The 25,226-nt window shown below is 41.0% G+C and overlaps 1 protein-coding gene across 3 annotated transcripts in view; it reads right to left on the bottom strand.

Moving 5' to 3' along the window:
- The window catches only part of NDRG3 (NDRG family member 3), a 61,027-nt gene extending 38,465 nt beyond the window's left edge, over positions 1–22,562 (bottom strand). The window contains exons 1-2 of one of the 3 annotated variants that reach the window (XM_007447738.1): positions 22,457–22,562; positions 8,789–8,824 (exon numbers count right to left, since the gene is read on the bottom strand). In XM_007447738.1, coding sequence (XP_007447800.1) covers positions 8,789–8,824; positions 22,457–22,464 — 44 coding nt within the window. In that variant the 5' untranslated portion in view covers positions 22,465–22,562. The remainder of the gene's footprint in view (positions 1–8,788; positions 8,825–22,456) is intronic. The other 2 variants (XM_007447739.1, XM_007447737.1) reach the window with 2 other exon arrangements.
- Positions 22,563–25,226: the final 2,664 nt, after the last annotated feature.

Below are 25,226 nucleotides of genomic sequence, written 5' to 3'. Positions count from 1 at the left end.
AACCAAAAGACACAGGCTTGCTGAATGGATACAAACACAAAACCCTTATATATGCTGTCTACAAGAGACCCACTTCAGACCTAGGGACACATACAGACTGAAAGTGAGGGGATGGAAAAAGATATTCCACGCAAATGGAAATCAAAAGAAAGCTGAAGTAGCAATACTCATATGAGATAAAATAGACTTTAAAATAAAGAAGATATAACAATTATAAATATATATGCACCTAACATAGGAGCACCTCAATACATAAGGCAACTGCTAACAGGTATAAAAATGGAAATAGAAACACAGTAATAGTGGGGGACTTTAACACCTCACTTACACCAATGGACAGGTCATCCAAACAGAAAATTAATAAGGAAACACAAGCTTTAAATGACACAATATTCTAGAGAGATTTAATTGATATTTATAGGACATTCCATCCAAAAACAGCAGATTACACTTTCTTCTCAAGTGCACAGGGAACATTCTCCAGGATAGATCACATCTTCGGTCACAAATCAAGCCTCAGTACATTTAAGAAAACTGAAATCACATCATGCTTCTTTTCTGACCACAACGCTATGAGATTAGAAATCAATTACAGGGAAAACAACGTAAAAAACACAAACAGGGCTTCCCGGGTGGCCCAGTGGTTGAGAGTCTGCCAGCCAATGCAGGGGACACAGGTTTGTGCCCCGGTCCGGGAAGATCCCACATGCCGTGGAGCAGCTAGGCCCGTGAACCATGGCCATTGAGCCTGCGCGTCCGGAGCCTGTGCTCCGCAACAGGAGAGGCCACAACAGTGAGAGGCCCACATACCGCAAAAAAACCAAACATATGGAGGCTAAACAATACATTACTAAATAACCAAGAGATTACTGAAGAGATCAAAGAGGAAATCAAAAAATACCTAGAGACAAATAACAATGAAAACACGACCATCCAAAACCTATGGGATGCAGCAAAAGCAGTTCTAAGAGGGGAGTTTATAGCTATACAAGCCTATCTCAAAAAACAAAAAAAATCTCAAATAAACAATCTAATGTTACACCTATAGGAACCAGAGAAAGAAGAGCAAACAAAACCCAAAGTTAGCAGAAGGAAAGAAATCATAAAGACCAGAGCAGAAATAAACGAAATAGAAACAAAGAAAACAGTAGCAAAGAACAATAAAATTAAAAGGTGGTTCTTTGAGAAGATAAACAAAATTGATAAACCATTAGCCAGACTCATCAAGAAAAAGAAGGAGAGGACTCAAATCAATAAAATCAGAAATGAAAATGGAGAAGTTACAACAGAGACTGCAGAAATACAAAGCATCCTAAGAGACTACTTCAAGCAACTCTACGCCAATAAAATGGACAACCTGGAAGAAATGGACAAAGATGTCCACTCTCACCACTAGTATTCAACATAGCTTTGGAAGTCGTAGCCACGGCAATCAGAGAAGAAAAAGAAATAAAAGGCATACAAATTGGAAAAGAAGAAGTAAGACTGTCAGTGTTTGCAGATGACATGATACTATACATAGAGAATCCTAAAGATGCCACCAGAAAACTACTAGAGCTCATCAATGAATTTGGTAAAGTTGCAGGATACAAAATTAATGCACAGAAATCTCTTGCATTCCATTACACTAATGATGTAAAATCTGAAAGAGAAATTAAGGAAACGCTCCCATTTACCACTGCAACAAAAAGAATAAAATACATAGGAATAAACCTACCTAGGGAGACAGAAGACCTGTATGCAGAAAACTATTAGACACTGATGAAAGAAATTAAAGATGACACCAACAGATGGAGAGACATACCATGTTCTTGGATTGGAAGAATCAGTACTGTGAAAACGACTATACTACACAAAGCAATCTACAGATTCAATGCAATCCCTATCAAACTACCAATGGCATTTTTTACAGGACTAGAACAAAAAATCTTAAAATTTGTATGGAGACACAAAAGACCCCGAATAGCCAAAGCAGTCTTGAGGGAAAAAAATGGAGCTGGAGGAATCAGACTCCCTGACTTCAGACTATACTACAAAGCTACAGTAATCAAGACAATATTAAACCCACACACCTGTGGTCAACTAATCTATGACAAAGGAGGCAAGGATATACAATGGAGAAAAGACAGTCTCTTCAATAAGTGGTGCTGGGAAAACTGGACAGCTACATGTAAAAGAATGAAATTAGAACACTCCCTAACACCATACACAAAAATAAACTCAAAATGGATTAGAGACCTAAATGTAAGACCGGACACTATAAAACTCTTAGAGGAAAACATAGGAAGAACACTCTTTGACATAAATCACAGCAAGATCTTTTTTGATCCACCTCCTAGAGTAATGGAAATAAAAACAAAAATAAACAAATGGGACCTAATGAAACTTAAAAGCTTTTGCACAGCAAAGGAAACCATAAACAAGACGAAAAGACAACCCTCAGAATGGGAGAAAATATTTGCAAACGAATCAATGGACAAAGGATTAATCTCCAAAATATATAAACAGCTCATGCAGCTCAATATTAAAAAAACAAACAACCCAATCCAAAAATGGGCAGAAGACCTAAACAGACACTTCTCCAAAGACACACAGATGGCCAAGAACACATGAAAAGCTGCTCAACATCACTAATTATTAGAGAAATGCAAAACAAAACTACAATGAGGTATCACCCCACACCAGTCAGAATGGGCATCATCAGAAAGTCTACAAACAACAAATGCTGGAGAGGGTGTGGAGAAAAGGGAACCCTCTTGCACTCTTGGTGGGAATGTAAATTGATACAGCCACTATGGAGAACAGTATGGAGGTTCCTTAAAGAACTAAAAATAGAATTACCATATGATCCAGCAATCCCACTCCTGGGCATATACCCAGAGAAAACCATAATTCAAAAAGACACATGCACCCCAATGTTCATTGCAGCACTATTTACAATAGCCAGGTCATGGAAGCAACCTAAATGCCCATCGACAGACGAATGGATAAAGAAGATATGGTACATATATACAATGGAATATTACTCAGCCATTAAAAGGAACGAAATTGGGTCATTTGTAGAGACATGGATGCATCTAGAGACTGTCATACAGAGTGAAGTAAGTCAGAAAGAGAAAAACAAATATCGTATATTAATGCATATATGTGGAACCTAGAAAATGGTACAGATGAACCGGTTTGTAGAGCAGAAATTGAGACACAGAAGTAGAGAAAAAAACGTATGGACATCAAGAGGGAAAAGCGGCTGGGGGTGGTGGCGGTGGTGTGATGAACTGGGCGACTGGGAATGACATGTATACACTGATGTGTATAAAATGGATAACTAATAAGAAAATAAATAAAAAATAAATAACAGTCATAAAAAAAGAAAAAAATCCCTAAAGGGGACGGGTATGCATCTCAAGGGGAGGACCTGTGAACAAAGGCCATCAGAAGGGAAAAGCACAAAGCAGAAGGATGGGTAGGTCAGCAATAATTCTAGTTTTCCTGGGCGTGGGTGGAGTGTACAATGGGAAGCAGTGGGACAACAGGCTGAAAGGGGGACTGGGGCCACAACCACATCCTTCAAGGCAAGGGGAGGAACGTGGAACTGGTCAAGCTCTCTAACAGACTGTAGCAGGTGGCTGAATCCCAGATGTCTCCAAACACCTCTTTTCTGTGGAAGGCACTTTCAGTTATTCACTTCACTGAATTCTTACTTTGTAATAGCGCCCATTCAGCAAGTGACCTGCAAGAGTTTAAAGCTGCTTATACCCCTTTAGAAGAGGCAGTCACATATATATACATTTGAACTGTGGTACTAAACACCAGTCCTCACAGTAGAGTTCTATAACTCAGTCCTCTTAAGAGCTACTGCAATTAAACAGCCAGCATGAAATTACTCAGCCCTTGGCCAGGCCTGGAGTTCTTATCCTATAGGAGCAAGAACTCCATTCTTGAGTTCACTCCATCATCAGCCTCTTCTACAGGAATGATACATTGTGGCAGACACAGCAGCTTTCCACTTTCCATTAATATTTCTTGAGTACCCCTCTGGTGGAAGTGGAAGGCAATTTGACAAGATATGCCAAGAGCCTTAAGTGTATTCATTCCAAGAATCCATCTAAGGAAATAATCCAATGTGTACGTATAATTTATGCACAAAAATGTTCAGTGAACTGAACATATTATAAGCAATCTAATTTCCAAAAATAATGGAATAGATAAGTCATGGGATAGCCATATGATGAAATAACAGGCAGCCATTAGAGATTTTTTTTTTTTTTTTTTGGCTGCGCCACGTGGCTTGCAGGATCTTAGTTCCCTGACCAGGGACTGAACCCGGGCCTTGGCAGTTAAAGCACCAAGTCCTAACCACTGGACCGCCAGGGAATTCCCCATTAGAGATTATTTTTATGCGAGTTTTAAAATGACATGTAAATGAGATTGTGTTCTAATATTAAGTCAGAAAAGGAGATACATAATCGTACATCCAGGGTGACCAGTTATATAAACTTTAAAAATTATATTTTAGAAAATAAAATACAGGGACTTCCCTGGTGGTCCAGTGGGTAAGACTCCACGCTTCCAGTGCAGGGGGCCTGGGTTCGATCCCTGGTCGGGGAACTAGATTCCGCCTGCATGCCGCAACTAAGAGTCTGCATGCCACAACCAAAAAGCCTGCCTGACGCAAAAAAAAAAAAAAAAAAAAAAAAAAAAAAAAAGATCCCTCGTGTGACAACTAAGTCCCGGCACAGCCAAAATAAAAATAAATCAATAATATAAATAATATAAATAAATAATACACAGACATACACGGTTGCCCCTGGGTTCTAGGACTGTGAGCTTTTCTCTAGCTACTTTATAATTCTCTGTGCTCTCCAAATATTCAACTATGAGCACGTACTCTTTTGATAACCAGAATATAAAAGTAAAAACTGGAAAGAAATATAATAAAATATGGTTATCCCTAGGGAACAGGATTATAGGAAACCTTTATTTTCATACTTTTCTGCATTTTCTAAATTTGATTATACACAAGTATTATCTTTTAACATATTTACTCATGGGATATACACACATTAAATGCTACATGTGACGTTTTAGAAACGTGAGAAATAACAATGATGATATTTATACAAACATAGTGATCACAAGTTCATAAGTGTGTGTGCATGTGGAGAAGTACTGGAAATGTCCATGGAGAGAGCGGTGTGAAAATTAAAAGCAGTTTTGTGTACTTTTTAACAAAAGTAAACATTGGTCCCCCCTGCAGTATTTTATCATGAAAACGTTCAACCATATGCCTAAGTTGAAATACCTTACAGTGAACATCTGTATACCCACCACCTGAACTCTACCATTAACATTTTACTATACTTAATTATCATGCATCTATCCATCTATCCATCCCTCTAACCGTCTTATTAATCCATCTTTTTTTTTTAAGTTGAGGTACCGTTGATTTACAGTATTATATTAGTTTCAGGTGTACAACACAGTGATCCAAAAGTTTTACGGATTATACTTCACTTAAAGTTTGTATAGGGCTTCCCTGGTGGCGCAGTGGTTGAGAGTCCGCCTGCCGATGCAGGGAACACGGGTTCGTGCCCGGGTCCGGGAAGATCCCACATGCCACTGAGCGGCTGGGCCCGTGAGCCATGGCCGCTGAGCCTGCGCGTCCGGAGCCTGTGCTCCGCAACGGGAGAGGCCACAACAGTGAGAGACCCGCGTACCGCAAAAAGTAAATAAATAAAGTTTTTATAAAATATTGGCTATATTTCCTATGCTGTACAATATATCCTTGTAACATTTAACTATATATAGTAGTTTGTACCTCTTAATCCCCTGGTATAATTATTTTTTAAAGCAATATATCACAAACACAAAGAAGCTATATAGCATTTGTCTCAGCTCTAATTCCAAATTTTTAAACAATCTCATAAGTAGAAGAAAATTAAGCAGCACTGAAGTAGATAAATGGACAATAAGCCTGCTGATTCACTGTTTCAACTGGCAATAGGTTTTCTCCTTTCACAGCAATTCTAAGCACGTCACCTCTAAGCACCCCTCCCCTCATTACTCTTATATCCCAATATAACTGCTTTTGGCCTCAGGGGAGCTATATAGCAATGAAGTCACTAGGACAATCAAAGAACCAAGAGAAATGGTACAATTTTAAGTATATTTTCAATTACTGGGGGAAAAAAAGAAGCATGTAGGTGATTAGTAAAGGAAACAGGGGGAAAAGGCAGTTCAGACTGAAGTTACGATCTCTCATGGTTGTGATGTTAAGATAACTTCCTGGAATATCATCAAAGATTCCTTAAAGATTTCTCTGAGGCAAGACAGAGACCAGAAGGAAGCCCAGATTAACTGGCCTCAGTTAGCCCCGTGCCACATTTATGCTAATGAACAACACCGAAGTCAAGGCTGAATGCCTTTCCATTAAGTGACAATGCCAGTGGGCGGCTTTAAATTTGTTCTGCTTTGTCTCCTAAGAATGTCCAGTGGTCTCCGGGAAGCCTTCAGGCCAACTGGGCCACCCTAGATGTCTCACGGCACAGCTCCTACTTCCTAGGCCTTCTATCACCTGTCGCTAGACTCCTGACCCAGATGCCCACAGTCTCCAGAACACCTCTTTAACAAAGAGACAGATGAGAATGAAGAGCATTCATGAGTGTTGAGAGAAAAAAAGAAGGGCCTATGATATTTTCTTCTTTAGAACACAGAGAACCTACACATTCATAACCAGTAACAGACATGTGACAAACAGTGACAAACATTTGCCATCATTCTATTTGTATCAGAATTGAACTAAAAGTTATATTTAATGAGGCCAGAACATGTTAATATATTAGAGCTTCACTCAAAACATCAAGAATTTTTGCCAGACTATTTTCAAGCCTTTATATTAAAAAGTGATTGATAATTATATCTCTAAAACTCAATTTCATTTATATCTAAGTATATTTATGTGTGAAAAAAAAATCCTGAAGTATATATACCAAAATATTAACACTGGTGAAATAACAAGTGATTTATATTTTTTTTGCTTTTTGGTATTTTCTTATCTATTTGGCAATAAGCACATAATTTTTTAATATTCCATTTTTTTGAAGGGGGGTGCTCAATTCGAGGAAAATAAATGCTTCCACACTTTTAGGCAGGAATATATATACTACTTCTGGAATTCCTCCCCTTGAATTTTACTGTCATCCTCTCTCAAATGATCTCCTTCTAGGTAAATTATATCAAATATTAACAGCAATCAAGTTAAACGGGCGGGCCTCTCACTGTTGTGGCCTCTCCCGTTGCGGAGCACAGGCTCCGGACGCGCAGGCTCAGCGGCTATGGCTCACGGGCCCAGCCGCTCCGCGGCATGTGGGATCTTCCCGGACCGGGGCACGAACCCGTGTCCCCTGCATCGGCAGGCGGACTCTCAACCACTGCGCCACCAGGGAAGCCCGACTTCTTGTTTTTGAGTAAGGGTCTATAGCAAATGATTCCCTAACAGCACTTGGCTGATTATGTTGTATATGTAAGTATACCAAATAGTCACACCAAGAGGTGTTTGGCACTGGGATTAAAAAGTCTGTAACAAGGAGCCTGCCCCTTCTAAAGTGAGTCTCAGTCTCATTTGTCCTGCCAAGGAGCCTCACAGCTTTACACACAACTCAACTCCTTGCCACATCTCAGCTCTGGACATTCCCAAGTGAGAAAGAATGGACAATGGATTCAGGACAAAGGGTGTTTTTCAACTCAATTTCACCCAACGGCAAGTTATGAAATGTGATTCTCAATTTCCTCATCTGTAATAAAAACCACCTAATGATATTGTTCCAAGCACTAGAGATGATGTATGCTTAGTATCTATAGTAGTTACCCAATAAATTATTATGATATAACTGGTTTGCCTATGAGACAGATATTAGTTCTTCCTTTTGATTCTAATGCTATATGGAGAGATTCCACTGTACTGAACATAACTTAATATATCTGAAAATAACTATCCGCCTGTGGGTATACAAGTTGGGTGAATCCTGGACACGAGGAAGCTGGCTTCCCTGCACCTTCCTTTCCTGCCTAGTACCCTTTGAGTCCACATCATGTTGCCTCTGATAGCCACTCTTATGACATCTACCCCAAAAGTAGGAGAGTCAGGCTGCACGGGCTTATAAGGTTCCCATTTCCATTCTCCTTCCTCCCATTTCTTTCAGGGCCAGGCAACAGATAAAGTAGGAAGATGGAGGGAGGGTTGCTGGTTCGCTTTATTGATTTTCAAATTGGCAATAGAGCTATAGGCAAAAGCAGACTAAGACGAACAATATCATTTAGGAAAATACTAATGAGCCAGGTTGAATTTTGCGTTTCCAAAGATAAAGCCAAGAGATATCTGCATTTTATATTAATAACACTTAATGTGTCTCTTTCTTTTAGGAAAAGATTTTGTTGTTGGTTAAGTCTCCCCTCAAAATACCCCTCCCCTGCCTTCTCTGCAGTGAGGTGACAACCATTTGATACCTGTAACTAGGGTTTCCAATAACATTTGAGGAAAGGAGATCTTAATTACAAAGAGAAAGCTCCACCCAATAACCTACAACCACAGAACAGGTACCTGGCAGGCAATTTTTGAACACAATAGCAAATCACTTTAAATAAACTTGATCCAATGACCAAAAGAACATGAAGGCGTCATGATTAGCTACGAAGAGAGATCCACCTCTATATAACACCACCAGCACAGGGAGGGAAGCAATGTAGAGATCCTGTACCCAGCCCTCCTTGGTGTTTTTACAGTCCTTACCTGACAGTCAAAGTCCTGGAAGTTTCGTGTACCATTCTGTCAACAGAAGGCAGAAAACACAGTCAGTTTCCCCATGAGGCTTCCCCAAATGTGCAGCAAATTCAGTTCACAGTGAAAGCAGTGCATGTGCAGCCTCTTGGTTGCCATAAAACTAAAATGGTTCTCATCAATGGGCTTCAGAGGAGGCCGGGTGGGTTCCTAATGTGTGTTAGTAAAAGGTGAGCTTTTAGAGGTGGGGTTACACTTTGGCAGGCTTCCTGTGAAGATGAAGGAAAGGAGCCTGGTTTCCCAGTAAAGCCTGTAACTTCTTGTCTCCCTACCTAAGGAGAGCAGTGAGAGAGAGTAAAACATGGATCAGAGTCTGAGAGCACATTCACAACCCACACGGGAGGTACCTGAGAGGAAAGGAGCTAGAGGCCAACCCTGAGACGTGCAAAGGAAGGCAGGAGCCATAGTGCCCGGGACAAGGAAGCAAAGAAAGGATTAAGATGAGAACAGGGACTTCCCTGGTGGCGCAGTGGTTGGGAATCTGCCTGCCAATGCAGGGGACACGGGTTCGAGCGCTGGTCCAGGAAGACCCCACATGCCGTGGAGCAACTAAGCCTGTGCGCCACAACTACTGAGCCTGCGCTCTAGAGCCCACGAGCCACAACTACTGAAGCCCGCGTGCCTAGAGCCCGTGCTCCACAACAAGAGAAGCCACCGCAATTAGAAGCCTGCGTACCGCAACGAAGAGTAGTCCCGGCTCTCCGCAACTAGAGAAAGCCCGCGCCCAGCAATGAAAACCCAACACAGCCAAAATAAATTGAAAAAGTGTCTTTAATAAAAAAAAAAAAAAAAGAAGAGAACAAAGATATAGGTGGATCAGAAATGGAAGATCTGAAATTTAACAAGGAAGAAAGGCGGTGTCATTGAAGGAGGGAAAGAATGATAAAACAGGGTTCCTAATACACTGGTCTATCCCAGGAAACGGCTAATAGGAAAAAGGACAAATCATTGAATCGTTTAAAAAGTAAAACACAGTCAAAAGATGCAAGGAGAATTCACGAAGCTTCTAAAAAGAGACTGTATCATAGTAATGTTTGATTGCCCCCCAAAAAAAGAAATCAATGGCAATGACTCAGAGGCATTTTTGTAGAATTTAAGATGCCAGAGTTGCAAGAGTATGACATAAGAGTATAAAAAGGGTAATGAGTGATGTGTTTGGGAGGAAAAGAAAACCTTCTGACTTGATTTTTCATAAAGTAAAAGCACCTGCCCAGAAAAAAAAACCCTCTCATTAGTTAGAAACTGTGTTATATCTGTCTACAGCAGCTTCCAGAAGGTGTGGAGCTATAATCATTAACAGCACCTTCCCCAAAGCTGCCCCTCTGGAGAAGATCAAGAAATCTGGTGCCAAGGGAGTACTAAGCAATCCCATCCCCCTTCAAGAAGATCCTCTTAGAAACAGTTCTGTATCCCTACCACCTTATTTCTGTAAAGGTGGCAGTAAAGTCACAATAGATTACCAATCACAGAGAGACTGCAGATGACACAGAGGACAGAGAGTGGTGGAGGCAGCCGCTCTGAGTTATTAGTCCTGGCATGAAGCCAAGTTCACAAAGTCAAGTCTGATGCAGTCACAGTGCGGAAAGACAACTAAGATGCCACGTAGATGGGACTGGGTAGCACATTTCCAAGGAATGCTGCCCTTGGTAAAAAGGATCACAGAGTTCCCTAGCTCCCCATTAGCCCCATACAATTCCTGAGAACTCCTTCAGAGAAGTCATCGTGTTTAACATCTAGTTAGACGATGAGAAGCAGGAGGAAGGGCCCTCTCAGGGACTAGGGTAGATAGTTGTAGTAGGATATAAATGACCAGCCAGTGAGCCCCTGATCCCTGATTCAACTTGCACCTTCCACCACATACAGCACAGGGCCGGGCATAAGTTAATATATATTTATAAAATGAATACGCCAATATAACAAAATTAGATGCTGAAATATTTCTGTTAAGACTTTGGGTCGAAAACAACAAAAAATTCCACTGCCTTCCAGTTTAAGACATGATACTGTTATTAAATGATAATAAAGTACGCTACAGAATGGTCTTCAAAGTTTGACCTCATCTACATTAAAATATGCACTAAAAAAGACTAGAAGAAAAATACCAAAACATTAACAATAGCACCTGTTTCTAAATAGACAGATTATGAGTGATTACAATTTTTTTAATACTTTTCTACAATGAGCATATACTTTACCTTTTGTAATTAAAAACTTAGAAAAAAAGGATTTGGTATGGCACAAAAAATATGTTTGCCGGAACTTCCTTGACAGTCCAGTGGTTAAGACTCCACACTCCCAATGCAGAGGGCACAGGTTCAATCCCTGGTCAGGTTTGTAACTTAGTATTTTGTAATATACAACTTAAATATTCATTTAATCTTTTGAGGAATAATTTATAATGATGTCAAAACAGACCATATTAGAGCTTCAATCCTACTGGGCTCCCAGAGGTTCCTTTACAGATTATTTAGAAAGATTAGGGAAAATCGCTCTAGTCTGAACTAAAATCTTGGTCCTGGAACACAGAAACACAAATTCTGATGAGCAATTTGAGAAGCAGCTGTCCCTGTATGCATGAATTCCCTAACTCACTATCATGTGATCATAGTCATGAAGCATTTTGTGAGGCCCTGAAGCCTGAGAAGAGCGCAAAGGGAAATGCCAAAAGCAGAAAGATGCAATTCTCTCCAAAAACTAAAGTGATCTTTTCTTTGTTGAGAACCTAGCAAAAAAACAATTCCACGGGCTTCCCCGGTGGTGCAGTGGTTAAGAATCCGCCTGCCAACGCAGGGCACATGGGTTCGAGCCCTGGTCCAGGAAGATCCCACATGCCGCAGAGCAACTAAGCCCGTGTGCTACAACTACTGAGCCTGTGCTCTAGAACCTGCGAGCCACAAGTACTGAAGCCCGCGCCTAGGGCCCGTGCTCCGCAACAAGAGAAGCCACCGCAATGAGAAGCCCACTCACTGCAGCTAGGAAAAGCCCGCTTGCAGCAACGAAGACCCAACACAGCCAAAGTAAATAAATAAAATAATAAATAAATTAAAAAATTCCACGTTCCTTATGCAATGTACACAGCTGTACACAGCTAGACTCCCAAAGAAAAGGTACTAATAATCAGAGGAAGACTATATAACACTTGTTTTCTTGGCTTTTTTTTTTTTTTCTCAAAGGGATACCAGATCCTCTTGGAGAATGGCTTCAGGCTTCATGAGTGATTGATCATCCTGGAGAAAGGATATGACTGGGTCAGTCTGACAGTGTTTGGCATCCAGAGTTTCTTTTTCTTCTATTTTTTAAAAGTTAATTAATTTTTTTATACAGCAGGTTCTTATTAGTTATCCATTTTATACCCATCAGTGTATACATGTCAATCCCAATCGCCCATTCATCACACCGCCCCCCCACCCCCACCCCCTTCCCCTCTTGGTGTCCATACGTTTTTTTCTCTACTTCTGTGTCTCAATTTCTGCTCTGCAAACCAGTTCATCTGTACCATTTTTCTAGGTTCCACATATATGAGTTAATATGCTATATTTGTTTTTCTCTTTCTGACTTACTTCACTCTATATGTCTCTAGATCCATCCACGTCTCTACAAATGACCCACTTTCGTTCCTTTTAATGGCTGAGTAATATTCAATTGTATATATGGACCACATCTTCTTTATCCATTCATCTGTCGATGGGCATTTAGGTTGCTTCCATGATCTGGATATTGTAAATAGTGCTGCAATGAACATTGGGGTGCATGTGTATTTTTGAATTATGGTTTTCGCTGGATATATGCCCAGTAGTGGGACTGCTGGGTCATATGGTAATTCTATTTTTAGTTCTTTAAGGAACCTCCATACTGTTCGCCATAGTGGCTGTATCAATTTACATTCCCACCAAGAGTGCAAGAGGGTTCCCTTTTCTCCACACCCTCTCCAGCATTTGTTGTTTGTAGATTTTCTGATGATGCCCATTCTAACTGGTGTGAGGTGATACCTCATTGTAGTTTTGATTTGCATTTCTCTAATAATTAGTGATGTTGAGCAGCTTTTCATGTGCTTCTTGGCCATCTGTATGTCTTCTTTGGAGAAATGTCTATTTAGGTCTTCTGCCCATTTTTGGATTGGGTTGTTTGTTTTTTTAATATTGAGCTGCATGAGCTGTTTATATATTTTGGAGATTAATCCTTTGTCCGTTGATTCGTTTGCAAATATTTTCTCCCATTCTGAGGGTTGTCTTTTCGTCTTGTTTATGGTTTCCTTTGCTGTGCAAAAGCTTTTAAGTTTCATTAGGTCCCATTTGTTTATTTTTGTTTTTATTTCCATTACTCTAGGAGGTGGCTCAAAAAAGATCTTGCTGTGATTTATGTCAAAGAGTGTTCTTCCTGTGTTTTCCTCTAAGAGTTTTATAGTGCCCGGTCTTACATTTAGGTCTCTAATTCATTTTGAGTTTATTTTTGTCTATGGTGTTAGGGAGTGATCTAATTTCATTCTTTTACATGTAGCTGTCCAGTTTTCCCAGCACCACTTATTGAAGAGACTGTCTTTTCTCCATTGTATATCCTTGCCTCCTTTGTCATAGATTAGTTGACCATAGGTGCGTGGGTTTATCTCTGGGCTTTCTATCTTGTTACATTGATCTATGTTTCTGTTTTTGTGCCAGTACCATATTGTCTTGATGACAGTAGCTTTGTAGTATAGTCTGAAGTCAGGGAGTCTGATTCCTCCAGCTCTGTTTTCTTCCCTCAAGACTGCTTTGGCTATTCGGGGTCTTTAGTGTCTCCATACAAATTTTACATTTTTTGTTCTGGTTCGGTAAAAACTGCCAGTGGTAATTAGATAGGGATTGCACTGAATCTGTAGATTGCTTTGGGTAGTATAGTCATTTTCACAATATTGATTCTTCCAATCCAAGAACATGGTATATCTCTCCATCTGTTCTTCCAATCCAAGAACATGGTATATCTCTCCATCCTTAATTTCTTTCATCAGTGTCTTATTGTTTTCTGCATACAGGTCTTTTGCATCCCTAGGTAGGTTTACTCCTAGGTATTTTATTCTTTTCGTTGCAGTGGTGAATGAGATAGTTTCCTTAATTTCTCTTTCTGATATTTCATTATTAGTGTATAGGAATGCAAGAAATTTCTGTGCATTAATTTTGTATCCTGCAACTTTACCAAATTCATTGATGAGCTCTAGTAGTTTTCTGGCGGCATCTTTAGGATTCTCTATGTATAGTATCATGTCATCTGCAAACAGTGACAGTTTTACTTCTTCTTTTCCAATTTGTATTCCTTTTATTTCTTTTTCTTCTCTGATTGCCGTGGCTACGACTTGCAAAACTATGTTGAATACTAGTGGTGAGAGTGGACATCCTTGTCTCGTTCCTGATCTTAGAGGAAATGCTTTCAGTTTTTCACCATTGAGAATGAAGTTTGCTGTGGGTTTGTCATATATGGCCTTTATTATGTTGAGCTAGGTCCCCTCTATGTCCACTTTCTGGAGAGTTCTTATCATAAATGGGTGTTGAATTTTGTCAAAAGCTTTTTCTGCATCTATTGAGATGATCATATGGTTTTTATTCTTCAATTTGTTAATATGGTTGATCACACTGATTTACGTATATTGAAGAATCCTTGCATCCCTGGGATAAATCCCACTTGACCATGGTGTATGATCCTTTTAATGTGTTGTTGGATTCTGTTTGCTAGTATTTTGTTGAGGATTTTTACGTCTATATTCATCAGTGATATTGGTCTGTAATTTCCTTTTTTTGTAGCGTCTTTGTCTGGTTTCGGTATCAGGGGGATGGTGGCCTCACAGAATGAGTTTGGGAGTTTCCCTTCCTCTGCAGTTTTTTGGAAGAGTTTGAGAAGGATGGGTGTTAGCTCTTCTCTAAATGTTTGATAGAATTCACCTGTGAAACCATCAGGTCCTGGACTTTTGTTTGTTGGAAGATTTTTCATCACAGTTTCAATTTCATTACTTGTGATTGGTCTGTTCACATTTCCTATTTCTTCCTGGTTCAGTCTTGGAAGGTTCTACCTTTCTAAGAATTTGTCCATTCCTTCCAGGTTGTCCATTTTATTGGCCTAGAGTTGCTTGTAGTAGTCTCTTAGGATGCTTCGTATTTCTGCAGTGTCTGTTGTCACTTCTCCGTTTTCATTTCTAATTTTATTGATTTGAGTCCTCCCCCTCTTTTTCTTGATGAGTCTGGCTAATGGTTTATCAATTTTGTTTATCTTCTCCAAGAACCAGCTTTTAGTTTTATTGTTCTTTGCTATTGTTTTCTTTGTTTCTATTTCATTTATTTCTGCTCTTCCTTGTCTCTTGTAACATTCTTTATTTTAAAGTCCATTTTATCTGATATGAGTATTGCTACTCCAGCTTTCTTTTGATTTCCATTTGCATGGAATATCTTTTTCCATCCCCTCACTTTCAGTCTGTATGTGTCCCTAGGTCTGAAGTGGGTCTCTTGTAGACAGCATATATATGGGTCTTGTGTTTGTATCCATTCAGCAAGCCTGTGTCTTTTGGTTGGAGCGTTTAATCCATTCACGTTTAAGGTAATTATTGATATGTATGTTCCTATGACCATTTTCTTAACTGTTCTGGGTTTGTTTTTGTAGGTCCTTTTCTTCTCTTGTGTTTCCCACTTAGGGAAGTTCCTTTAGCATTTGTTGTAGAGCTGGTTTGGTGCTACTGAATTCTCTTAGCTTTTGCTTGTCTGTAAAGCTTTGGATTTCTCCATCGAATCTGAATGAGGTCTTTGCCGGGTAGAGTAATCTTGGTTGTAGGTTCTTCCCTTTCATCACTTGAAGTATATCATGCCACTCCCTTCTGGCTTGTAGAGTTTCTGCTGAGGAATCAGCTGTTAACCTTATGGGAGTTCCCTTGTATGTTATTTGTCGTTTTTCCCTTGCTGCTTTCAATAATTTTTCTTTGTCTTTAGTTTTTGCCAATTTGATTACTATGTGTCTCGGCATGTTTCTCCTTGGGTTTATCCTGTGTGGGACTGTCTGTGCTTCCTGGACTTGGGTGGCTGTTTCCTTTCCCGTGTTAGGGAAGTTTTCAACTATAACCTTTTCCAATATTTTCTCGGGTCCTTTCTCTCTCTCTTCTCCTTCTGGGGCCCCTATAATGCAAATGTTGTTGAGTTTAATGTTGTCCCAGAGGTCTCTTAGGCTGTCTTCATTTCTTTTCATTCTTTTTCCTTTATTCTGTTCCACAGCAGTGAATTCCACCATTCTGTCTTCCAGGTTACTTTTCCATTCTTTTGCCTCAGTTATGCTGCTACTGATTCCTTCTAGTGTATTTTTCATTTCCGTTATTGTATTGTTCATCTCTGTTTGTTTGTTCTTTAATTCTTCTAGGTCTTTGTTAAATATTTCTTGCATCTTCTCGATCTTTGCCTCCATTCTTTTTCCAAGGTCCTGGATCATCTTCACTATCATTATTCTGAATTCTTTTTCTGGAAGATTGCCTATCTCCATTTCATTTAGTTGTTTTCTGGGGTTTTATCTTGTTCCTTCATCTGGTACATAGCCCTCTGCCTTTTCATCTTGTCTACCTTTCTGTGAATGTGGTTTTTGTTCCACAGGCTGCAGGATTGTAGTTCCTCTTGCTTCTGCTGTCTGCCCTCTGGGGGATCCAGAGTTTCTGAATGATGTTTATTAGCTGGTCCTCAGTTGAGCGTGGTCAACTGAAGCCAAATTCTCTGAACTCATTAAAAATTCAATACTACTGGGGACTTCCCTGGCAGTCCGGTGGTTAAGACTCTGCACTTACACTGCAGGGAGGCTCAGGGAACTAAGATCCTGCATGCAACGCAGCATGGCCGAAAAAAGAAAAATTCAATACTACTCACTAGGTAGATTCTGGAAGGAGAAAGACCTCCCTGGGGACTTATTGGTCTCTTATATTTGTGGTACAAGGTTCCACTCCAACAAAACTTCCAAAAGTTTCAGGCTCTGTGTGCTTTCTTTTTATTTTCTGTCCATTTTGAATATACCATTAATTCCATGTTCAGAGAGATTCTTGCACTAAGCAGACTTAAGTAGCAGAAAGGGATTCAAGAAAAAAAATTTTTTCAATAGAATAATGTGGAGGAAGAGAAAAAAAAAGAATAACTCAAGGAAAAAAGTCATTACTGCAAGTTGCAGTCAAGGTAGAAGCCAACTGAGGGGAATGTTTCCTGGTGGAGGCTCAGTGCCAAATGCAGAAGTTAAATGAAGCAGCTCAAGAAAGTGAATTAAAAACAAGTAATTCTCTCAGTTCAAGGCTGGAGAATAAGCAAAAAGCAACTGAGAATACATCAGTGTATGAAGAGAAGTATGAAATAAGGAGGGGAAGGTAAGGAGGAAAGTTTGAAAAACAAGGAACTGCTAGAGAGAAGAGAAATGTAATTTCCCAACATGAGATCTAGTCAATACACAGAGTTGTCAAAAGACAGAAAGCAACAATATAATGGAAAGACAAGATACATAAGACCTTAGAACCAACTACCAACAGGAAGAGATTTGGGGCAAATCTACTTGTTCTGTGAACTTGATGTGGGGGGCTGTGTCTGATTCACCACTCTATTCCCAGTTCTGGCACTTAGTAAATGCAATGAATATCATTTTGGAAGAGATTATGAGCATCTCAAAATAGAGATACTCAATTTGAGTAATAAATGAATACCAAAGAGGAAGCGTTACGTGCAATAGATGAGCTCGGAACTAAAGTGAGGAGGAGTTGTTACGACAGTAAAAGTTTTAGAAACAAGCTGATTAAAAACAGTCAAAGAGAATAAAATTTGGCATTTCTACTAAAAAAGGACAATAATCCTTTTTGGATTATTGTAGAAAGGAGAAAGATGGGGAATTGTACAAGCAATGCTGCACTTCACAAATACTCTTTAATGAAAATGTCAATAAATCTGTGGGGGTTTTTTGTTTTTGTTTTTAATTTATTTATTTAACTTATTTATTTTTGGCTGCCTTAGTTCTTCGTTGCTGTGCGCAGCTTTCTCTAGTTGCGGCGAGCTGGGGCTACTCTTCGGTGCAGTGCAAGGGCTTCTCGTTGCACTGGCTTCTCTTTTTGTGGAGCACGGGCTTTAGGCACACGGGCTTCAGTAGTTGTGGCTTGCGGGCTCTAGAGCACAGGCTCAGCAGTTGTGGTGCACAGGCTTAGTTGCTCCACGGCATGTGGGATCTTCCCGGACCAGGGCTCGAACCCGTGTCCCCTGCACTGGCAGGCGGATTCTTAATCACTGCGCTACCAGGGAAGCCCTGTGTTGTTTTTTTTTAAAGAGATGTTGGCATAAATCCTTTGGCCTGTCTCTGCTGTCCTGCAGGTTACAAAAATGCTCAGCCCTGGGTTCTCCCTGCTTCCTCTTATAATATCCTCCCTTAGGGTTTACCTCACTTTCTACTGTAACAACCAAAGCAAATAACTTGTTTCTGTTCCCCCCACTAAGTATTTACTCCCCTTCTTGATAGGTCCTCAGTTTTGCTGAAGCCAACTGTGTTCTACTATTTATTTTCTCAAGCCTGGTCTTCAGCTTTCACAGGCTCGGCAGTATCTGAACTAACATTAGGTAGAGGAGGGCAGGGAAAATGAAGCACAAACCAGCCAGCTCTCCTGCTTGTACAGGGTCTGTTGGGTGAAGAGGTTGGAACAACCAGCTACAAGAGGCAGCATATGGTGGGAAGAGCCCTAGATCCCCTGATCCAGGCTGAAGTCAACAGCTGTGGGGTCTAGTCCCGGCTTCAAGACACCAATGTTAGACAAGTCATATAACCTCTCTGAGCCTCATCTGTAAAATGGAGCTAAAAATACCTTTAACTACCTACTTCACAAGAGGTCAGGAGATTCAAATTAGATCGTATTTGTGAAAGTGCTCTGAAAATGGTTAAATGTTATTTTTTAAAAAATCATTTCACATTCCTGTGCAATATCTGCCTCCAAAATAACAAAGAGAAGTGCTGGCAGGTGCTTCTTTTCATCACTGGAGCCAAAACAATCATGGCAAAATCACCCACTTCTTCACAATTCTGAGCCGTAGACAAAATCACAGGCATACTAAAAGTAAACGGGAAAAGTACCAACAAACAACAAGAGAAAAGTTAACATACGCCTCGCTTAAAGCTATTTTGAGAATGCTTCCTTATAGTCAGCTCAGGGCAAAGTTCTGCATTACAGGTTGGGTCTAGACTTCCTTTAGTTCCCTGAAGCCTGGAAGGGCACAGCGATGTCTCTGGCTAAGAGTGTCTATGAGGAGAACGGACAGAAAGATGAAGTGAAATAATACGTGCCTCTAGGCTTCTCCTTAAAGAGAGAGGGCAAGCCTCAGAGGTGATGCCAAAATACCTAGTGTGAACACAGTGGAAAGGCCTCAGGTTGTGGAGTAGGAAAGATTTGGGTTTCAGTCCTGGCTTGGCCACTTACTGACGGGGCAAGCCCATCTTTCAGTCAGATTTTCATCTGCTACGTGAGGAACACTATCTACTTCAAAGGGATATTCTGATGATGAAACGAGATAAGGTATGTAAAGCACCTGGCACATAAAAAGTGCTTAATAAATAATAGCAGGATAGGCTATTAGGCAAAATAAAACTTCCCCGAAAACAAAAAATTTCAAGACATCTCCTATTCAAACCTGGAGGCTTATACCCTAATAGCAGTGGTTCCCAAATGGGGAGATTCTGCACCCCGCCCCAGGAGACATCTGACAATGTTTGCAGACATTTTTGGTTGTCATGACTCCGGGGTACTACTGGCGTCTAGTGGGTAGAGGCCAAGGATGCTGTTAAACACCCTACAATGCACAGGACGGTCTCCCACAATAAATAATTATCTAGCCCAAAACATTTACAGTGCCAAGACTGAGAATCCTGCCATACAGCAGGGGTTCTTAGGTACACAATCTGAGTAAGCTACGTCAGCTTTCTTAGCCCTAGCTTCCTCATCAGCAATATGCAAATAAATTGATCTGTGTGTCCTACATCGCCAGGCCTTTGGGAGGATCAAATGAAATAATGGATGAGAAGCATTATCACCATTATACCTTTCAAAATAATGCAAAAGCAGCCACTTATCGGGCAAAGGTAGAAGCACTGATATACTGGGGGAGGGTGGGGTGTGATGGGGTAGAATTCTTTGGGAATGATGCCATCTAAAGAGGGCCCTCTTGCCAATCTGCTTCAGTAAAGCTTGGCTGGAGCAGGACAGTGCTCATGAATAGTGATGGGCTAGAAGCACTTCCCAGGAAGAGGAGGGAGGGAGACACAGCGTGGGAAGTGGGCACAGGCTTATCAAAGAAGAGCTAACAGATGTGAGGAAGTGAGACAATGCTTGGTATCTTAGACTGCTCAGGCTGCCTGAGTGGCTTAAACAACAGAAATGTATCTCCTCACAGTTCTGGAGGCTGGAAGTCCAAGATCAAGGTTCCAGCAGGGTTCAGTTTTTGGTGAGAGCTCCCTTCTTGGCTTGCAGATGTGTCCTCACCTGGCCAGGAGTGGGAGTGGAGGGTGGATCTCTCTCTTTTCCTCTCCCCCACTCTTCTTATAAGGCCACCAATTCTACTGGATTAGGGCTCTACCATATGACCTCATTTAACCTTAGTCACCTCCTTAAAGGCCTTATCTCCAATAAAGTCACACAGGGAGCTAGGGCTTCAACATATGAATTTTAGGGGAGGGGACACAGTTCTGTTCAGAGAACTTGGGCACACATCAGACATAGCTGAGGAATCACTACGGCCTCAGAGATGAGGACCCAGATGTTAATTCAATGCTTTTCTGTGGTTATGGTCACCAAATCTTTTCTTTTCCAGCTGCCTTCTCTACGAGGTATCCAGTCAATTAACTCCTGCAACTCTTTTTTTTTTTTTTAGCCACGCTGCGCGGCATGCAGGATCTTAGTTCCCCGACCAGGGATCGAACCCGCACCCCCTGCAGTGGAAGTGCAGAGTCTTCACCACTGGACCGCCAGGGAAGTCCCTCCTGCAACTCTTCATGTAGGTGCCTCAGGCATCCTGTGGACTTCCGGGGTCAAGGAAGAATCCTCCTCTTATCTGTGTCCTAGTCCTCAAATGTCTGAGATCCATCAGGTCATGGGTTTCCAACATTGTCTAATCACAATCACTTTAGGCGTGGTTCTCAATTTTGGAAGCTGCTAAAAAAGTTCACCCCGGACCAGTTCAATTAGAACCTCTGGAGGTAGGACTTAGGCATCGGTCCTTTTTAAATCTCCCCAAGTAATTCCAATAAGCAGCCAAGGTTGAGGACCACTGATTATAGAGAACTGTGTGTGTCCTGTCCCCCTCCCCTCAGATTCCAATTTAGTTGTTCTAGAGTGGGGCCCAGGAATCTGTATTTTTAAACAATTCCCCAGCTGGTTCTGACTATCAGCCAGGTTTAGGATAGGTTACTACCTTCCTGAAGCTAAACTGCCTACCCCCACTTGCCCTGTAACTATTCATTTCTGTGGCTATACATAAGCTTTACAGATGCAGATTTTATTTCCTTCCTCCTCTTTGCAGCAAATCATTTTGGGGACAGCTCTTCACATGCACCAAAAGGCAGTGCTTAAAGGACAGAGTTTTCTGAAAACATGAAGGGAAGCAGCAGAAGAAACCAAATGGGGGTTTTAAAAAAGTGTGCAGCTTGCCAAGGGAGAGAGCAAGAAATCTGGTGAAAGATAAAGGAAGGAGTGGGAGTGGGGATGGAGATGAGGTCACAGGGACGAAAATGGGGTTGACAGGTTTCAACAGCAAATTAACGAACACACGGTAAGTCAACGGCCCCAGAAGTTGTAGGTGAAGGGCCTTGCTTTGGGCAAAAGAGATAACAGGCAACAGCATCTTCTGGTATAGCCCCTGCCCCCATCCTGACCTCACCCATCTTTACCCTTACTCTCCAACAATACTTCCCTCAGGAAAGGATGCCATGGACTCATCCACACCAAGCTAGAACAGTATTTTAACAGGGGGCCATGACAATAAACCAAAAGAATAGGGCTGAAAAGACAGAATTTCAGGCGCATTTACTGAATGGAGAGGGAGAGGAGAGCGGATAAGCCTTTCTTAGCTTTTTGGTAACTCCCACCATCACAGCACTCTTTACTTGCTGAATCCTGGTGGCTGTTAACTATGATGCTTATTGTGTAGTTCTCTGACACGAGCATAAAAATGAGGTGTATTACCAACATCCAGGCATCCCTGATGAAAACCTCAACGTAGACAGAAAGGTCACATCACAGACTTGACAAATTTTAAAGAGAGCACTGCAGCCTGTGTACATCACCAGCCATGGATGTTAAGTTCTCCTTATAGAAACTGAAAGTCAAGACACTTGGATTCCAAGTCAAACCCACTCTCACACTCTCTGCTTAACATCTCTATCTGTAAAACAAGAAAATTCCCAGGATAACTTGATTGAATTTGGCCAGTGGAAACAAAAGTAGGAAGAAAGGGAGGCAAGACATCAAGAAGAAGGTTAAGCAATATATTTTTAAAAGTATTCTCTCCATAGAAAGTCAAGTTAAATATGTTTTGAGTTAGTTACTATTTAGATAATATAGAAAATGAACTAATCACAGAAGAAAAGACTTACATATATTTTAGTGACAACAGCAGTCTTTACCTTATCATTTAGAAGTGGTTTGATCTCTGTGAGTTGAACATCCTGAAGTTCATCCATGAGGACAGATGAGAGTAGAGGATTCTCAGGAATAAATCAGTAACTCTGAAACAGAAGAGAAGTGAAGCAAAAGGCTTAAACTAGGAGCTGGAAACATAACAGTCACACTACATCAATTCATTCAAATATTAGAGCTTAGTATGTGTCATGCATGGCTCAGGGTGCTGAAGACACATTAGACTAGATGCTTAGGGCAAACAGACTCTAAAGTGGCCTCCGCGATCTCTGTACCTCCTGGCATTCACACCCATGCATAATTCCCCACCCCACCAATTGAGTGTGGGTGGGACCCATGGCTTGCTTTTAGCCATCAGAATATGGCAAAAGTGATGGAATGTACATGAGTATCTGTGTATGATTACATTACAAAAATATTTAACATCTGTCTTGTGGAGAGACACACTTTCCCCTGCTGGTTTTGAAGACGCAAGTTGGCGTGCTGTGAGAGGGCCATGTGGTAAGAAACAGCCTCCAGCCAAAAGAGCAAGAAACTGGGATGCTCAGTCCAACCACTTGCAAGGAACTGACAGCTGCCAACAACCATATGGGCCTGGAAGTGGATCCTTCCCCAGTCGAGCCTCAGATGAGAAGCCAGCCCTGACCAGAACCTTGATTGCAGCCTTGCAGAGGACCCAGTCAACCCAGCCGGAATCCCAACCCCCTGAAACTGAGATGATAAATGTGTGTTGTTTAAACCACTAAGGTTGCAGTAATATTTTTATGCAGCAACAGATACTTAATACAATAGTCTTTGCCCTCGTGGAGAATCCATTTTAGTTACTTTGTATAAGTAAGAGAACAACATGCTCACAGTTACACTTCAGAAAGCAACAGTTTGGAGGGTGGATTAAGGGAGAAAAAAAATTGAAGGTTAATGCTGTAGCCTAGGATAAACAGATAAACCAAGGCTAAGCTCACTAGCCTTCACCTGGGGAATCAAAGCAGTAGATGGAGAGTATGGTAGCCAGCCTCCACCATGGCCTCCAATGAGCCCAAGGGTCCTTGATTCCTGATATTTGCACTCATCTGTAATCTCCCATCCAAAAACATCAGGGATGGCCTGTGTAAGTAATAGAATATGACAGAAGCAACAGTATGTGACTTCTGAAGCGACAATATAAAAGGCATTATAATTTCTGTTTTAAGACACTGTAGTCTTGATTCATTAGCTCTGGGGGAAGCCAGTCACCATACAGTGAGGACATTCAAATAGCCCTCTGGGGAAAAGAACCAACTTGTCAGAACCAACCTACCAGCCATGTGAGTGAGCCACCTCGCAAATGGATCCTCCAGCCCCAGTCAAGACTGCAGATGACTGCAGCCCTGGAGACATCTGACTGCAACCTCATGAGAGATCCTGAGCTGCCCTGCCAAGCCTGCTCCCCAATTCCTGACCCAGGACCATGAGACATAATATATAACTTTGTTTTGGAGTGGTTTATTACATAGCAATAGATAACTAATACAAAGAGGGAGAAGTTAGGGAAAGTTGGAATAGAGAGGCAGAACCTCCATCCTACTGTACAGGAAGCCATGGGCAGAGGCTGCAAATACTGGATACTGCATGCAAGTGATTCCCACCCAGACTTCAAAGCTCTAGGCTTCATCTCCTCTGCCTTGGCCTTGCAGGAAAAATGCTAAATTCATGAGCTGGGAATTCAGACATTCAACAACCATTTATTGAGTCCTCACTGTGCGAAGCATTATGGACGATACAAAGAAGGTCCCTACCTTCCAGGGGCTTGCTAAAGAGCAGAGACGACAGCTATCTATAAAGCTAACTACAAAATGGGAAGTAAAAAGAAGAGCCAGAGGAGCTCAAAGGAGGAGCAATTACTTCTGATTGGTGGGAATCCTTCACAAGATACTACTTTATTTTATTAATCCACTTTTCTGTTTTTCCCTCCAGAGAGAGGATGTATGGCTTTGACTCGGTTAGCTATGGAGAGGGTATGTGTTCCAGGCAAACTCTTAACTATTAATGACCAATACACGAAAGTAAATCCTGCTCTCAACTGTGACTACATTAAGGCTGACTAACAAAACCTCATCTACCATTATTTTGAAGAGCCCAGAGGGTGCCAACAGGGACCACTGCTCAAACTACGGACCCCACATGCCAATATGAGGACCCCAAACATTTGTGCCAGTTAGAGAGCACAAGCCCGATATTAAACGTCCCTAGAGGACGTGGTTCTTTTCTCAGATCCCAGGTATTCTATAAACTTGATTGAGCTACTGAATGCCCAGAAACTGAATTTTTATTTTATTTTATTTTCATATCAGTCACACTTCAAAACGGGATGAGGTGGCTTGAACTTTTTATCTCCAATTCCAGCCAGCATCTAAAATTTCTCTTTTATAGTCCCCACTTCAACCCAGTTAACTCCCAAAATATTGGCCTAACTGGGATCTACTCACTGTGTTTATTAATCACACTATAAATTGTGCCTACTTTTCATTTGGATTTCACTACTTATCAGTAATTTAAAATGGCAATTTCAAACTGCTTCTTCCTATTTAAAAGTAATGTGTGCTCACTTTAGAAAATGCAGAAACCATGGAATAATGAAAAGATGTTTTACTCACAGCCCTTCCTTCTAAAAATCACCGCTGTTAACATTTTAGTCTATTTCCATTTTCCCCTCATGTAAAATGGTGATTTCCTGAAACCGTTTTTCCAACCCACCTCTTTATTCCTTACTTTAATTCA

Source organism: Lipotes vexillifer, unplaced genomic scaffold, assembly GCF_000442215.2.
Source record: "Lipotes vexillifer unplaced genomic scaffold, Lipotes_vexillifer_v1.1 scaffold397, whole genome shotgun sequence".
In the NCBI taxonomy this organism is placed as follows: Eukaryota; Metazoa; Chordata; class Mammalia; order Artiodactyla; family Lipotidae; genus Lipotes; species Lipotes vexillifer.
The sequence above is the reverse complement of the archived record's forward strand: the minus strand, read 5'-3'. Positions and strand labels throughout refer to the sequence as shown.